General features: G+C 51.1%; 1 protein-coding gene across 1 annotated transcript in view; it reads left to right on the top strand.

Moving 5' to 3' along the window:
• whrna (whirlin a) overlaps positions 1 to 16,549 on the top strand; it is a 90,712-nt gene that overhangs the window by 33,088 nt on the left and 41,075 nt on the right. The window contains exons 3-4 of the mRNA XM_035392457.1: positions 10,317 to 10,535; positions 15,131 to 15,256. Coding sequence (XP_035248348.1) covers positions 10,317 to 10,535; positions 15,131 to 15,256 — 345 coding nt within the window. The remainder of the gene's footprint in view (positions 1 to 10,316; positions 10,536 to 15,130; positions 15,257 to 16,549) is intronic.

Below are 16,549 nucleotides of genomic sequence, written 5' to 3'. Positions count from 1 at the left end.
CAATTTTGGCAGCCATTTTTAATGTGTCTTTAATTTGTCACTGCTGGCCATCTTTAGTTAGCCATATCCGGCCATTTTGAGTGTGTCATTGCTGATCATCTCTAGTGTGTAATTTCCGTGCAATATGTGTGAGTTGGCTGTATCTCCCCCCCCCCCCCCCCCCCCCCATCCAAGAAGGAGACAGTGAAACTGTTGTTGCGGATTGGCGGGGAAACAAGGGGTGGGGTGGCGGGGGGGGGGGCACTTTCTCAAAACTGCGGGCACTTCACTCCACCTGGTCCTTCACCGCCCTCCTGACAGGAGCGTATCGATCCCCCCGGGGGGGTGAAGTCAGGGAGGACAGGCGGGCCTTAATGAGGGGAGCACTCTATCAATTTCTCTCAGATTGCAGCAGCTGTGGGGGGCCGGGGGGGGATGTGTGGGGGGGGGGGGGTGTGTTAGACAGATGGGTCCCGGGGCACGTGATACTCGGTGCGCGGCGAAGCCAAGACAGAGCTGAGAGTTTGACACCTCCGTGTCACCGTCACTCCGAAGAAAAGCATTTGCAGAACAGGAAACGCTTAGGTGAAGGCGATCGATCGCTCGGACACACAGAATCCATCAGACCCGACGCTCTGAGCTAGGGCACGAGGGGTTACAACCAGCCCCGATCTTACCCTCTTACCCCCTCCCTCTTTCAAAAAAAAAAAACATTTATTCAGCTGGTCAAACGGCAGAAGAACCTTACGGTGGATCTCAGCATCCCAACATTCCATTAGAAAAACTGCCACTGGGGCCAAAAACACACACACAGACACACTCATAGAAACATATACAGTCCAAGAGCGCATTATCATGTTTATGCTTTCTATTTTTCATAAGATGTGCTCGCTGAAAAGCGAATGTTTTATTTATCAAATACTGCAAAAACAAGACATCCGTAGAGATTCATCACTGCCAGAATGCACTTACTCATGTTTTTTTTTTTTTTTAACTGAACTGAGCGCCATTTATTTATCTACGTATTCATTTTTATATATAGGCACGTAGGTAAAATGAAATGGCAGCAGCAGGCAGACTGTAAGGGGAGGAAAAAGACATACACTCCAGCCCACTTCTCTGCTCTGTGGTATTTGGATTTATGAGATTTGTTTTTTTTTTATTTATGGATGTGAGCTAGCAACCCCCAAAAGTGGAAGCTGTTTGATTATTGCCTGGGAGTGTGACACTGTGCGATGCCTGGCTTCGGAAGCATCTCTAAAACATCTATCTGCTGTGTCAAATCGCCTGCAAAAAAAGCATATAACTTGATAAATCTGTGATGTAGTGCTAGAGACAACAGTAACCGGAGAACGATGATAAGAGGCAAGGCTTTTAAAAGTACATCTTTAGCCTGAGAGAAAGGGAAGGGGAGGGGAGGGGAGGGGAGGGATGAAGGAGAGGCTGATGAACTCAGAGGCTGCTGGAAAGGAGGAGAGAGCGTGTAGCTCCCCTCCGCTCTGCTACTATGGGTCAGATTGGTCTGTCTGTCTGGCCTGAAGCAGCTTCTTCAACTGCCAGTCTGTAAGACTTAGTCTGTGAGCTCTATTAAATAATTACTATAGAGTCTCTGAGCTCTATTAAAGAATTACTATAGAGTCTGTGAGCTCTATTAAAGAATTACTATAGAGTCTGTGAGCTCTATTAAAGAATTACTATAGAGTCTGTGAGCTCTTTCAAAGACAGAGTCTGTGAGCTCTATTAAAGAAGTGGAGTCTGTGAGCTCTCTCAAAGATGTACTATAGAGTCTGTGAGCTCAGTCTGTGAGCTGTCTCAAAGACTTACTGTATAGTCTGAGCTCTCTCAAAGAAGTAGAGTCTGTGAGCTATCTCAGACTTTTTCTTTGAGCTGTCTCCATTTCAGATACTCTGTCTAGGCCAAGGCCAGATACCTAAAAAGCAGGACTCAAACCCGGCAAAACATGGGACCCTGTATGTGCAGGTTCTATGCTTGTACTATTAAGCACACTCTACATTATTTATTAATTTATTGGTTCTTAACTTTTTGCTTATTAGGAATGCATGGTGTAATATAGCTGGGTGTTTATTGAACGCATTATATACACACACAGACCCACACAAATACTGTTTATACATGTCCGTGTGTGTGGCACACCCATCTCTGCAAGAATTGCATTTTCACAGTATGACCCGATTCTCGCCGGCTGAGCATTTTAACGCGGCTCTGAGACCCACAGTTGGCTCGCGCCAGACATTATTATCATCACCTGTGAATGATTGTGTGACGCGGTGTTCCAGAACACACAGTACACTGTGACAGCACGCCCCACAGGGACAAGGCCGTACTCTATTGGAGGAGGTGGGAGGAGGCATTGTGACATCACCACCTCCTCTATAAACTACCTCGGACAGCTAGGACCCTGTACACACGGAGCTTTTTCAGAACGTTTTGGGAGCATTCTAGAATGTGTTGGCAATACAACGGTTGTAGCCTGTGCGTACGCACACACTGGTAGGAACCGTTCGCTAGCTTCACACTAGCCTACCTACGAGTGTTTACTGTAATGATCGGCCTAATCATGGTCTTCACTAGGTCCCAGATTCGTACATTGATGTTTTGGAGGAGACTGTCAGCCATGGTAGAAATCGCCTTATTGTCAAGCACCGAAGACCTGTTAGGCTTCAAAGGCTGTTTTTGATGTTAGTTACGGCTGTCATTAGTGCTAGCATCAATCGTACCGTATGGACGAAAGAGGGAAGTAACATTTGATGGGGGCAAGTTGTACTTGGTGGCTTCAGCGATGAGGACTGGCAACAAAACTTTTGCCTGTGAAAGCACACACAATTATGTGTGAGATCAGTTGAGGCCACGATTGAGAAGGTGGAATACCAATGTGTGCAGGGCAACTTCCGTAGAATAGCGAGTTGGTGTCGCGGTTTGGTGGCTAGCAACAGGCTGTGGTTTTAGAACCCTGTCACACCGTTTCGGATTGGGCAAAGCAACCGCCAAAACGTTTTTTTATGGACACACGCAACTCGACATGCGTTGTGCACTACCTACCTCCTGAATGTTTTTTTTTTTTGTTTTTGCCATAACGATTCTGTGAACGTTTTGAGGCGTACACACGCATAATTTAATTCCGTTGTAGCCTACCACAACTGTTGTGTAAAAATTGTTGTACAACGAATTTGGAAGCTCTGCGTGTACAAGGTCTAGGACACCCCAGAGAGGGGTTGAGTGTGTGCAAGAAGTCATGCTGGACAGGATCGTCAAAGCCTCAAGTCTAGGAATAGATTTGTTTCCTGTTTACTTTTTAATATGCGGCAATGCTTTGGGCCTTCTCCATAACCGCCTACCTGCACAATAGCAGGATTAATGCAGCTGAAGTCGTATCATGCACAAACATGTCAATGCTCTTGTCTAAGAAAGGAATACAAAACGATAACAACAACAAACAAAAAAAATACCATGGTCCAGAAATGGAAAATGCAAATGAATAGGGCAAATTGTTATTCCACTCCTGTTCAATGTGAAGATGTATTACATGCTTCGCCGTTCCAATTAAATGTATTCTTGCACACCGTGCTGTCCTGACAGAAATGTACTGCACTGTAACCACTGTGCCGTCGGAATAAATTAGACTATTTGTCTTTGCCACGTACGCGGTCCTGGACAAACTTGCGACAATTATTACATAGTTCTGTATTCAACACAGGCTGTATTCCAGGGCGCACTTGAGAATAATCATTTCATTATAGCCGTGCATCAGTGCATTTGAAAGTGAGAAAATTAAGCCGTGCCAAAGGAGAGAGAAAAAAACGCTGCCGGCTGGAGTAAGAAAATGAACAATTCTCTAATTACAGCGCCGGTTTACCTCTGCTTGCAATTTTCTCTTTTTAAAATTATCATGCGTGCGGTGTCCATCTCTTCCTCTGGCTGAATACATGGCCGATATTCAATTAACGGTTGTCCTTAACTTTGACTTTAAACTTTTACTTCGCGAACTCTGGGGAGTTTTAGCGATTGCTCTACGCTCGATGCCGTTTGCGAAGGGAACATTTTTACATTTTTACTGTTGGTCAAAGAAGTTAAGCACCGGCCAATCGCAGCCAAAGTCTGCGTGAACTAAACTGGCGGACAGCGGATTAAAACCAAGTGGCGGCTTTGACATTGCGCGTTTCAGTGAAAATGGTGTGCTGGCACTCTTCTTGATTAATGGGGAGGATACAGCAGTGAAAATGGTTGCAAACGAACGGGGGTAGTACATATCTGGAGAAAATATCGGGAAATGTGGGGAATTGAGGTGAAAAAGAAAAAGAGATACAGATTTCACGCGTCTGAAGAAGTGAGATACGACTCTCTGAGCGCGCGGAGTTACGGGCTGCGCTACGTACCTTTAATATAAAGATACCATAATATCAGATACAGCCGCGTCTCGCTAGCGCGGAGGAAAGTTTATTGTCCTGGCGACTGCTGGGGTTCTCATCAGCGGGAAAATGAAAAAAAAGAAACGGCAAGGCACTCCTCATCAAAAACGATGTCATAAATAATTGGAGTGGCGGAACGACAAGCCGGTAGGAAGGGTTCGTTGGTGGGGAGATTCGTGTGATGTCCGAAGTGGCCGAAAAATAGCAGTTGCCTGGTTTTTAATAGGGTGACGGGCTGGCTCAGAACCTGTTGTGCTCACACTGTGAAGTTGCATTTATTTTATTTGCTGAACACACGCTCTTATCTAAGAGAGATAGACGCGGGGCTCTTATTTTACATTTAGCGCACATTTTTACTTCCCTTCAAACAGCTGGCCATTTGTCACTGTCTCTGTCACTTAGACGCACACACTCGCAGAATAGAGAGAGCATCAGCACAAGTTCCTAAACGACTGCGTTATCCTCAGATCGCATGCATAGAAAGATGCACACGCCTTCACACACATGCGTAACAATATCGTATGCATGTGCACGTATCACACACACACATTCACGTGTGCACACCATACGCAAGCATGCACAGATGCAGATACTAACACTATAAATGCACGTAGACCGTAAACACACGCATTTTTGACAGAAAACACATACTCATACACACATTCACATGTGCATAAATATTAAACGTGCTCATACATGGCACACACACCATACACAGGTGTACACATGAACACACAAACAAGCGCACAGGCATAAACATTCACACGTGCATACCATAATCAACCATGTGTGCACACGTGTACACATACACACATGCAAGCATACTCTCACAGCCAGAAATACACAATGTGCAGTGTGCACACAGATATATTAGACATGCTTGCAATTTGATTGATCCTGATTAACCTATATGGTTGCATCGACAGCATTGCCATGGGATTCAATAAATCCATGTCTATTACAAATTAGTTGTCCTGACACATGACAAGCAGGGTCTGTTTACATACCTTCCCTAGTTCTGAACCAATGGAAAGACTCCTTTCCAAGGTGGGGGCAGGGCTGTTCTCTTTGTGACCTCATAATCAGATTCCTGTCGGAGGCTGCAGTGATCCAGGCTAAAATCCATTACTGGCTCTACTTTATAGCTGTCATACTCGGAATGAATGTTGATGTGTGTGCATGCGCTAGCTTGCCTTGTGGCACGTCTGTGTTTGCTCATGCCTGTTCCTCTCCTGGCCTTTTGGCTGCAGATGTGGGAGATGGAGCTTAGTGCCTCAGTGGCTCTTTCTCTGGTTTATTGCCCCCTCTGGACATGATGTCAAATAAAGCGAACGCTTCCAGATGCTTGTGGGTGTGTTTGTGGGTGTGTGTGGGTATGTGGGTTTGTTTGTGTGTGTGTTTTGTGTGTGTGTGTGTGTTTGTGTGTGTCTGCATGTTTGTTCTAGTGTATCTGTGTGTGTGTGTATATTTGTGTGCATGTGTGCGTGTTTCTGTGCGTGTGTGTCTGCGTGCGTGTTCAAGTGTATCTGTGTGTGTGTGTGTACGTGCGTGTTGGAGTGTGTGGGTACGTGTGTGTCTGTGTTTGTGTGTGTGTTTGCGTGTGTTTGTGTGCGTGTATCTGCGTGCATGTTCAAGTGTATCTGTGTGTGTGTGTGTATGTGCGTGTTGGAGTGTGTGGGTACGTGTGTGTGTGTGTGAGAGAGAGAGAGTATGTGTGTTTGTGTATCTGTGTGTGTGTGTGTGTGTGTCTGTGCCAGCCAGTGAAACCAATCTGCTGTGCTCCACCAATTAGCAGAAACAATTAGAGCTGAGTGTTTCCTGCAGGAGAGCTGAGGTCCCAGAAGCCCTCTCTAAGCCTTCAGAATGGAAGGACGTGATCAGCCGTTTCTGTGACTGTAAGGACTTAGTCATCTGTAACGGGAACTAACCCCCCCCCCCCGCCTCCCTGCAGCACTTCCCCAGTACTGTACCCCCCCCCCCCCCCGCCTCCCTGCAGCCCTTCCCCAGTACCGTACCCCCCCCCCCCCCGCCTCCCTGCAGCCCTTCCCCAGTACCGTACCCCCCCCCCCCCGCCTCCCTGCAGCCCTTCCCCAGTACCGTACCCCCCCCCCCCCGCCTCCCTGCAGCCCTTCCCCAGTACCGTACCCAACCCCCCCCCCCCGCCTCCCTGCAGCCCTTCCCCAGTACCGTACCCCCCCCCGCCGCCTCCCTGCAGCCCTTCCCCAGTACCGTACCCCCCCCCCCCCGCCTCCCTGCAGCCCTCCCCCAGTACCGTACCCCCCCCCCCGCCTCCCTGCAGCCCTTCCCCAGTACCGTACCCCCCCCCCCCCCGCCTCCCTGCAGCACTTCCCCAGTACTGTACCCCCCCCCCGCCTCCCTGCAGCCCTTCCCCAGTACTGTACCCCCCCCCCCCCGCCTCCCTGCAGCCCTTCCCAAGTACCGTACCCAACCCCCCCCCCCCGCCTCCCTGCAGCCCTTCCCCAGTACCGTACCCCCCCCCCCCGCCTCCTCCCTGCAGCCCTTCCCCAGTACCGTACCCCCCCCCCCCCCCCCCCGCCTCCCTGCAGCACTTCCCCAGTACCGTACCCCCCCCCCTTTACGTAATGGAACTATGGAGCTGCTTAATCGTCATGCTAGTGGGTGCTGGGTCACCCCTAACTCATTTTGGAGCGCTGCCCGTGAACAAGCACTGTGTGTGCAGACAGAGGCCTGGGCTGGGACATTGGGGGGCGGCAGGGGGGTGTGAGTGTTCGGGCCAGGATCTGCCGCCCCCGTTGTACACGTTGTACAGCAATTCAGGATCAGAAAGGGTGTGATCTGGGAATGATTTTGAGGGAATAAGTGGCATCAGGGAAGAGAGATGCAGATGGGGGGATTGAGAGAGAGGGGGGGAGGGGATGGAGTGGAGAGGAAGGGGGAAGAGGAGGGAATGAAGAGGAAGGGGGAAGGGGAGGGAATGGAGAGGGAGAAGGCAGGGGAGGGAAGGAGAGGGAGAAGGAAGGGGAGAGAAAGAGGGCGGTGGGAGGGAATGGAGATGGAGGGGGAAGGGGAGAGAAAGGAGAGGGAGGAGGGAGGGAGGGAGGGAGGGAGAGGGAATGGAGATGGAGGAATAACACACTTCACAGTTGGATATTTTCTCTGTTGTAGCTCAGCCGCATTGAGTTCCGAAATAGAAAGACACCTGGGGGAGACTTGGATGTAAATAACCAGTGAGTGCATCTTTTTAGACCCTGTTTTCATCCTTATATGGGCACGTTCTCCTGCATCTGTCACTTCCTGCTCAGGTGGAGAGTCACATGAGCTGGCCACTGCAGCTGTGGTGATATACCAATACCACAGATATCTGGTAATACCATAGAGAATACTTAGTGTCTGGGGGTGGATACCAATTTTCTAGTGCACTATGGGATATTGGAAACCTTTTTTTTCCCCCCAGTTTCCAACTTTATGGCAGAGCTTGGACTACGGTCATAAGGCCTGCCTGCTCACTGCTCCATCTCTACTCCATCTCTGCTCTGCTGCATGCACACTGGTTGAGCTGCGCAGTCACTGCGCAGTCGCTGCATCACAAGCTGCAGTGGGGACCGCGCGCAGTCCCACACCTGGGTTTGCGGGCGGACAGCTGGCTCCCGCCAGCCCGCTCAGACCCGGCTGGTCAGACGCGGCCCAACCAGGCTCCCGTCCCAGACCCGGCTGGCGCAGCGAGGGTCTAACTCCAGACCGCGAGGGGTATCGCTGCACCACGAAACAGAGCCCCCAAACCTGCCCTGTTTCAGGATGAGTTTATACGGCATCTTATTTATGGTGGAAACAAGACTAGGAAACCTAGTGTATGGCTGGACCTAACGTGATCCAGCCGACCAATGGTGCAACTTCATAACTGGGCCGACCAATGGTGTAACTTCATCACTCACTCAGTCACTCAGTCACAGACGTTCGCGTTTGTAGGGCTGGCCCCGCTGTTGCGATCCAGCCAAAAACAAAGAAAACCCTTGAGTGTGTTAAACTATTCGAATTAAAATATGAGAGAATGTATCTAAGTGTGTCTGTCTGGTGTTTATTTGTTTTAGAGAGGCACCATATGTTTCAGATGCAGACCTAAGTTTAGTTAGTGTTACAAAAAATAATTTTAAATCGTCCCGCTGAGATAAAGTCATTTGTTTTGGTCATGGAAATTCAGTTAAAGGTTGTGGAGAAGTCATGGAAAAGTCATTGAAAATCACTGGTGAAAAAGTGTGTGAACCCTGGTTCGGGCTACGTCACAGGAGGTGCCTCACACGGCGTGCGTTAGACTCGCGTGACTTTGTCCTCCAGCGTTTGGCGAGAGGCGCTGAGTGGCTGAGACCGTTCCCACGCTGGCCAGCGCAAAGCGCAGCGCTAGCAGAGTGCTACGCGAGCGCCGCGTCGCTCCGGCCCGGACCCGCAGCGCGCGCTGTGAGTAACGCACCCGCAGCAGCGCAGTGTTTCATATTAAACGGCCGCGTGCTGAGCTGCAGTGCATGCTGGGAAGCAGGAGAGCAGGTGCCGCCCCCTTTTTCTCCAAATAGCCTCGGTCCCCGAAGCCGTTAGCAATAGCTGCCGCGCACAGATTTAGCAGCCCTTGATTCACCCTGCGTTGTGTGCGCACTCGATGCACACTCAGATGAACTTCAGAGCTCAGTCTGTCTTACAGCCGTGGAGATACCCGCGCATGATATAGTAATATTGTGTACTGTGCAGGCCTGTGTGTAAGGGGGGGGGGGGGGTTGGAAAGCGTTCAGCTGGACTGGGCCCCAGATTGGATAGCAACAGTACCACCCTCCCCCCCTGCCCCCCCTCCACCCATGCTCCACAATTGCAATCAATGAATAGGGGTGGACCCCACGTAAAAAAATTTATAGGGCCCCGAGCAGCACAGCACTGGGGAGGCTGTGGTCCTGTGTGTGTTCATGCAGCTGTGAAGGCCCATTTCCCCCCAGGATGGGGAGATCGGGCAGGAAAGATCATTTGCTGATTGATTTAGTGCACATGCATTTCAGCAGCAGTGCAACTCGCTTTAGCCGGGCCATACTGAATACAGAGCGAAAGCCTGTTAGCTGTGTCTACCCTGCTCGTACGGGGCAGCCTTCTCCCGCAGCAGGAGGGGTCTGGGGCAGGGGCAGGGGCAAGGGTGGGGGGGTTTGGGGCAGCGCAGGCGGGGGGGGGGGGGGGGTGCTTTCGGGCCCTGGCCCCGTGCCCTCTGATGTGTGCCCTCTCTGCCCCAGCGGCTCTGTGCACTGCGCTCCACGCTGTGCGGTCGGGCTGGGTTTGATCTGCACAGCGAGAGCATCACTCACCGCAGGCTGTCAGCAGCCAATCGGCCGCTCATCGTCGCGGTGTGTGTGTGTGTGTGTGTGCGCGCGCACGCGTCGGCCTGTGTGTTTGTGTGCATATGTATGAGGCTCTGTGAGTATGTATGTATGTGTGTGTGTGTGTATGTATGTATGTATGTGTGTGTGTATGTATGTATGTATGTGTGTATGCAGGTATATATTTGATGTATTTCATGTTTAGGGATCTCGCTCTGAAGCTCTGTTTGTGTGTGTATATAATTTGCTGACTGTAAGAGAGCACGGCTGGAGGTGTGTGCTTTAATCACTGCCCATAAATCTCTTTCTCTCTCCCCTTTCCTCCCTCATTCTCCATCTCTCATTGCCTATCTCTTTGTCTATTTCTCCCTCCCTCTCTCACTTTCACTCTCTCTGCCCCTCTCTCTCTCTCCCTCTGCCCCCTCTTTCTCTGTCCCTCTGCCTCCTCTTTCTCTCACTGCCTCCCTCTGCCCCCATTTCTTTCTCTCCCTCCCTCTGCCCCCCATTTCTTTCTCTCCTTCTCTCTGCCCCTCTCTCTCCCTCCCTCTGCCCCCCTGTTCTCTCTCTCCCTCCCTCCCTGTAGGTGCTGAAAGGCAGTAAGAAGCTGTCCCTGTCGGTGCGGTCCGTGGGGCGGATCCCCGGGGGCTATGTGACCAATCACGTGTACACGTGGGTGGACCCGCAGGGGCGCAGCGTGTCCCCGCCCCCCGACCTGCCGGAGCACCGCAGCGCCACCCTGCGCCGGGCCGACGCCCAGAGGCGGAGCCACCTGCAGCTGCTGCAGGAGGGCGACGAGAAGAAGGTCAGCGCTCTTACCGTGGCTGCCCTGCCCTGCTGCACCATCCTGCCCCACCCCCTGCCCCACCCCGTGGACTGTTCTGCCCCACCCCCTGCCCCGCCCTGTGGACTGTCCTGCCCCGCCCCCTGCCCCACCCCTGTGGACTGTCCTGCCCCACCCTGCCCCGGGCCTGCCCTGCCCCCGTGGACTGTTCTGCCCCACCCTGCCCCACCCCCTGCCCTGCCCTGCCCAAACCCCACCCACTCCTGTGGACTTCTCCACCCTGCCCCACCCCCATTGATTACTCTGCACTGCCCTTCCACTTGTGTCTCTGCTTGGCTCCACCCTGGCCCTGCCCTTACCCCATCCCGTCCTGCCTCACCACCCTTCCTGCTCCCATGTCCCACCCTGCTACTCCCTGCCCTCCCCCAGCCTATAAACTGACCTGACCTCCATGCCCTGCCCTCCCTTAACTATGCATGCTGGGAAACGTAAAGACTTTAAGAGCTGGGGGATAGGAGCTAGCACGTGTGGCGTTGGCTCATTTAACGCGCGCGTACGCGAGGGCGCCACATCCGTCCCCCCCCCCCCCCCCCCCCCCACGCGATTTCCCAGCGGACCCGGCGGCGGTTCGGCGTCGCCCGAGGGGCCGGGGATTCGGGAGGATCATCTCCGGTCCCTTAAAAATAAATTTACGCTCCCGAAATAAATTACCCCGACAACGGAGACCGATGAATCTTAAGAGAGGGGGAACTGCCAGAGCCCGAGTGGGTGGGTGGTGGAGCGGGGGCGGGTTCGGGGAGCGCCGGGGATGGGTTGGGGGGCGGGGGGCGGGGATCGCGTGATTGGATCGATTCCTCTGATTAAAGGCCGGCAGTAAAAGTAGCGCTCGCTCCTGGAGCTCGCTCGCCCCCTAGGCCGCGCGGCGCGAGAGCTTGGCCAGGAGACGCGAATCTCCGCCCCCAGCGGGGCCGGGCGACGGACGTCCCCGCTCCCGCCGCTGCCAGGCCCATCTCCGCCGCCGTCAGAAAAAAAAAAAAAAAAAAAATTGATTTCACTTCTGAACTCCGAGTTATCTGCAGCGTGATGCATGGCCCAGCTCCAGGGCCCTGAGAAAAATATACGATTCCCCAAAATAAAAATATCACCCCCAAGGCGCGGGACCACCGGACCAGACTGCTCTGCAATATGTACGGCCGCCGTCGGGTTTTCACTCAATACCCTGAGTAAACAAAAAAAGGTTCCAGTAAATGTACTTTTTTTTTTTTTTTACATTAATTTAAATGTTTTTCCTCGCTCCACCCGTCTCTGGTACCTGAACAGAGACTGAACAGAACAGCGTGTGTGTGTGTCACTGTGTTCAGCAGCGGTTAAAATGGAAATTTATGTACAGCGAAGCACAGACGGAGAAAGGGTGTGGGTGTGTGTGTTGGCGTGGGTGTGTGCAGGCGTTTGTCTACATGTGCGTATATATATGTATTTGTGGGTGTGGTGTGTGGGTTTGTGTGTGTGTCTGTGTGTATGTGTGTGTGTGCGCGCATGTGCGTGTGTGCATATGCGTGTGCATATGCGTGCGCATGTTTGTGTGTATGTGTGTGTATGTATGATTTTTTGTGTTTGTGTGCGTGTGTGTGTGTATGTTTGTGCATGTGTATGTATGATTTTTGTGTATGTACGTGTGCGTACATGTGTGTGTGTGTGTGTGTGTGCATGTTCATGTTTGTGTGTGTGTGTGTTTGTGTGTGTATATTTGTGCATTTCTTGTCAACTGGCCTCCTACAACCTGCCTGCACCAGTTACTCCTACACCTGCAGCAGAATCTCAAGGCAGAAAAACGGTGTCTATTTGCACATAGATACTCAGATTTCAAAATAAAGACACAAGAGTACAAGCTGCCATGACTGACAGCTGCTACTGTCGAGTTGATGCCGTCCACTGTCCTGCGCTGTCCATGGTCCTGCAGTTCTCATTATAGTGAAGTTGATGCTGTCCATGGTCCTGCAGTTCTCATTATAGTGAAGTTGATGCTGTCCATGGTCCTGCAGTTCTCATTATAGTGAAGACGATGCTGTCCACGGTCCTGTAGTTCTCATTATAGTGAAGTTGATGCTGTCCGTGGTCCTGCAGTTCTCATTATAGTGACGACCATGCTGTCCATGGTCCTGCAGTTCTCATTATAGTGAAGACGATGCTGTCCACGGTCCTGTAGTTCTCATTATAGTGAAGTTGATGCTGTCCACGGTCCTGTAGTTCTCATTATAGTGAAGTTGATGCTGTCCGTGGTCCTGCAGTTCTCATTATAGTGACGACCATGCTGTCCATGGTCCTGCAGTTCTCATTATAGTGAAGATGATGCTGTCCATGGTCCTGCAGTTCTCATTATAGTGAAGACGATGCTGTCCATGGTCCTGCAGTTGTTATTAGAGTGACACTGATGCTGTCCATGTTCCTGCAGTTGTCCTAGAAGTTGTCCTGGCGTGACACGCTTGCGGATCTGGTTGCAGCAGGCGAGTGATTGATTGATTGATTGATTGATTGACGGACGGACGGACGGAGAGTTATCCGGGCTGCGATGGACGTGGGACGCCGGATGCCTTGACACGTGTCGGGGGAGCGCTCGTGAGCGTCGCGCTCCAGCGACCGGGTGATGGATGTGGAACGCGTGAGGGGGGCCGGCTGACTTTAACGACCGTGCTGATGTACGAGCGGGCTGCGCGTCCGGGCTATTTGGTTTGGGGTTTTCCGCCTGATTGATACACAATTATTCGGGAGACAATTTCCAGCTTTCGCGCTGAATAACGCGCTCTCGTCAACGTTCGTTTTTTCGGACATAAATCCACCCCCCTGTCAGAGCTTTGTAGGGACTGGAGGAAAAAGCGAGGGTCAGAAAAGGACTTGAGCTGCCGCCCTGAGCGTTCTGTGCCAATGGGCTGTCACAAACAGGACGGCCTGGCTGTGTTCAGTCACTGCGTTCTGCTGAACACACTGAAACTGTATAATGGAAGATCAGACAAATGAAAATGCCTCAAACGAAGCGTATCGGTGTGTAATGATCTGCGGCTGAGGCCTCCTGTCGCCTTGATCGGGAAATGTTTTCTTGACCGAAAATTGCTTTGATGAAACCGTGTGTGTGTGTGTGTGTGTGTGTGTGTGTGTGTGTGTGTGTGTGTGTGCGTGTGCGTGTGTGCGTGTGTGTGTGTGTGTGTGCGACCAAACGTATACAGTACTTCAGATGCATGTTTCAGAATTACATTTTTTTCCATTATCATCTTATGTTAAAGTACAGAATGAGAGCTACAGATGAGGTGTCCTTTGATGGCACAGAGTAAATATTTCTGAAGATGTGACTGTTCGAATATTGTGTTTTTGCAAAACACTGTTTTTTTTAGAAAACTGGCTTTGAAGATTTTGTTGGGAATTTTTCCCCTTTCTCATCTTAGCACACACCCTTCAAACCAGGAACTATTGTATGAAATTGTTTTATTTGTGTAGCCACAAACCCAGTGCCTGCTATCATTGTGAGTAGGTTTGATTATGTTTATTATATATAATCCATGCAAATATGAAAAAGACACCTGAAGTTAAGCCCCTGATTTAATTCTAAAACCTTTTTCTTTCTTCCTCTTGTCTCATTATTTCAGCAGGACTCCATCCTCATGTCATTTCTAAACACTGACAACTGCTTTCTCACTTGAAATAGCGACAGTGCTTTACGGAGTGCCCCTAAATGTTGATAGGCTCTCATCTACAGGTACCGTGGCCACATAGCTATCCCACAATACCTTGCACATGAATGCTTGGAGGAAAGCGGCTGGCTGCTGTTTCTTTTTGTCTGCCCACACACTAATTTGCATCTGAATCTTGGGAGGGCTAATGGAGCTGCAGTGTATCTTCAGGTTGCAGATATCGCTTGCTGCTCCGCTCGCATTAGTCAAGTGGGACATAAAGCAACAAGAGCATATCCTACCGTTTCAGACGCCGGTGGAGTTGATTCAAGGTGTTTACACCCAAACTGTGTAAGAAAATATGAATTGCGATTTGGGATGTAAAACAGAACCAAGTTCAGCCTGCACTGAAGAGATAGATTAGGTTGCTGCACTGTGCAAGCCATTCATAAAAATAAAAAATCGGACAATAAAAAAATCTTTCCCAGTCCAGTCCATTATATAGCCTACCTTCTGGTCATGCAATGGCAGCAGCTGGCTGGTTGACTTGGCGACAGTAAACATCAGCTGCACAGCTGTTCTGGCTGTGGTTTTAACAGAAAAGGGGGTGAGAGAGGCTTCGGTTGAAACGATGGGTGTTTTATTGTACCGCTCTGTTCATACTGAATGCAGAACAAAGGAGAACGTTTAAAAGAGAGAAAAGCATTTTTGCCTTTGAGTGCCTCCCACCTTCGTATTTCACTCTGGCTTTTGGCGTTAGCCGTTGGTAGCCATGCTTTAGTAGGCCCGGTTAAAATGACCAACAAGGACAACAGAAGTCACAAGACACTCAAACAGCCCTGCAGTCATACAGTATGGACATAATGTGTGCGTGCGTGCGTGCGTGCGTGCGTGCGTGCGTGCGTCCTGCAGTGCATACTGTAACTCCAGGGTGCGTGTGGATCTGCTCCCCAGGTGAACCTGGTCCTGGACGATGGCCGATCTCTGGGGCTGATGATCAGAGGCGGGGCTGAGTACTCCCTGGGCATCTACATCACCGGGGTGGACCGGGGCTCTGCGGCAGAGTGCGGAGGGCTGAAGGTAGGACCGCCCCTAACCACGCCCCTGACTCCGCCCCCTGCTGCGCGTTTCTCTCTCTCCTCTCACAGCCACCTGGCCTCTGCGGAGCACCTGCAAATTCAGCTATGAATAATGAATTACAGGAGAGCCTGTGAAAGAGTGTGCGTGCGTGCGTGCATGTGCGTATGTATGTGTGTGTGTGTGCGTGTGTGTGCATGCATGTGTATGTGTGCGTATGCGCATGTATCTGTGCGTGTGTGTGCGTTTGCATGCGTGTGTGTGTGTGCGCATGTATCTGTGCGTGTGTGTGTGTGTGTGTGTGCATGAATGTGTGTGTGCCTGTGCGCATGTAGCTGCATGTGTGTGTGTGCGTGCGCATGCATCTGTGCGTGTGTGTGTGCCTCATCAGGCGTGAGCCTGCAGTGGTTTCTGTAGCAGACAGAAGGGGGGGGGGGGGGGGGGGTCTTTTATCAGGCAGTCTGACCTGTGGGGAGCCCGTGCATCTGTCGCTGTCATCGGCACGGACGGGGCGTCCCATTGGCTGCGGGGGCGTCCTGTCGCTCTGCTAAGCCCTGCAGGCTGTGCCTATAGAGCAGGGGGGTTCAGCGCGGGGTTCGAGTCTCGCCTCGTCTCATTGGGCGTCTGGAATTCCGTGCCGTCGGATCAGCAGGACGTCCCGTTGAGGGCCTCAGAGCCAGGTTACTGATCGCTGCGCGGGACACTGCTGACCTTCCTGAAGCACGCAGCGAGACGGAGAGAGACACTGAAAATGAGCAAAGTCACGGGGAGCGTCTTCCTGTCACTGATCTTATGGTAAATGGTAAATGGACTGCATTTATATAGCCCTTTTATCCAAAGCGCTTTACAACTGATGCCTCTCATTCGCCAGAGCAGTTAGGGGTTAGGGGTTAGGTGTCTTGCTCAAGGACACTTCGACATGCCCAGGGCGGGGTTTGAACTGGCAACCCTCCGACTGCCAGACAATCGGTCTTACCTCCTGAGCTATGTCGCCCCTATATACCTTATACCTGTCTCTCTGTCTTTAGTCTGTCTGCCTGCCTCAGTGTGACTCATGTCCCCTGGTGAATGAAAGAATGTTAAGCTTTAGCACATAATATGTCAGTCTTTGTTGGCTGTTTGGAAAAACACACTTAAATATTTGGCCTCAGCCTTGGTATTGCTCTGATTTAATCACACCACTGAGGAATTTCTTCCCTAATTTGAGAATCAAATGATGGGTTTCGGTATTTTTTCAGATTCACAACATAATTTTTGCTGTTTGTGAAATTGTCCAGATATTAAACGAGTTACTAA

This window comes from Anguilla anguilla, chromosome 14 (assembly GCF_013347855.1).
Source record: "Anguilla anguilla isolate fAngAng1 chromosome 14, fAngAng1.pri, whole genome shotgun sequence".
In the NCBI taxonomy this organism is placed as follows: domain Eukaryota; kingdom Metazoa; phylum Chordata; class Actinopteri; order Anguilliformes; family Anguillidae; genus Anguilla; species Anguilla anguilla.
This window is presented reverse-complemented; position numbering and strand designations above follow the sequence as displayed.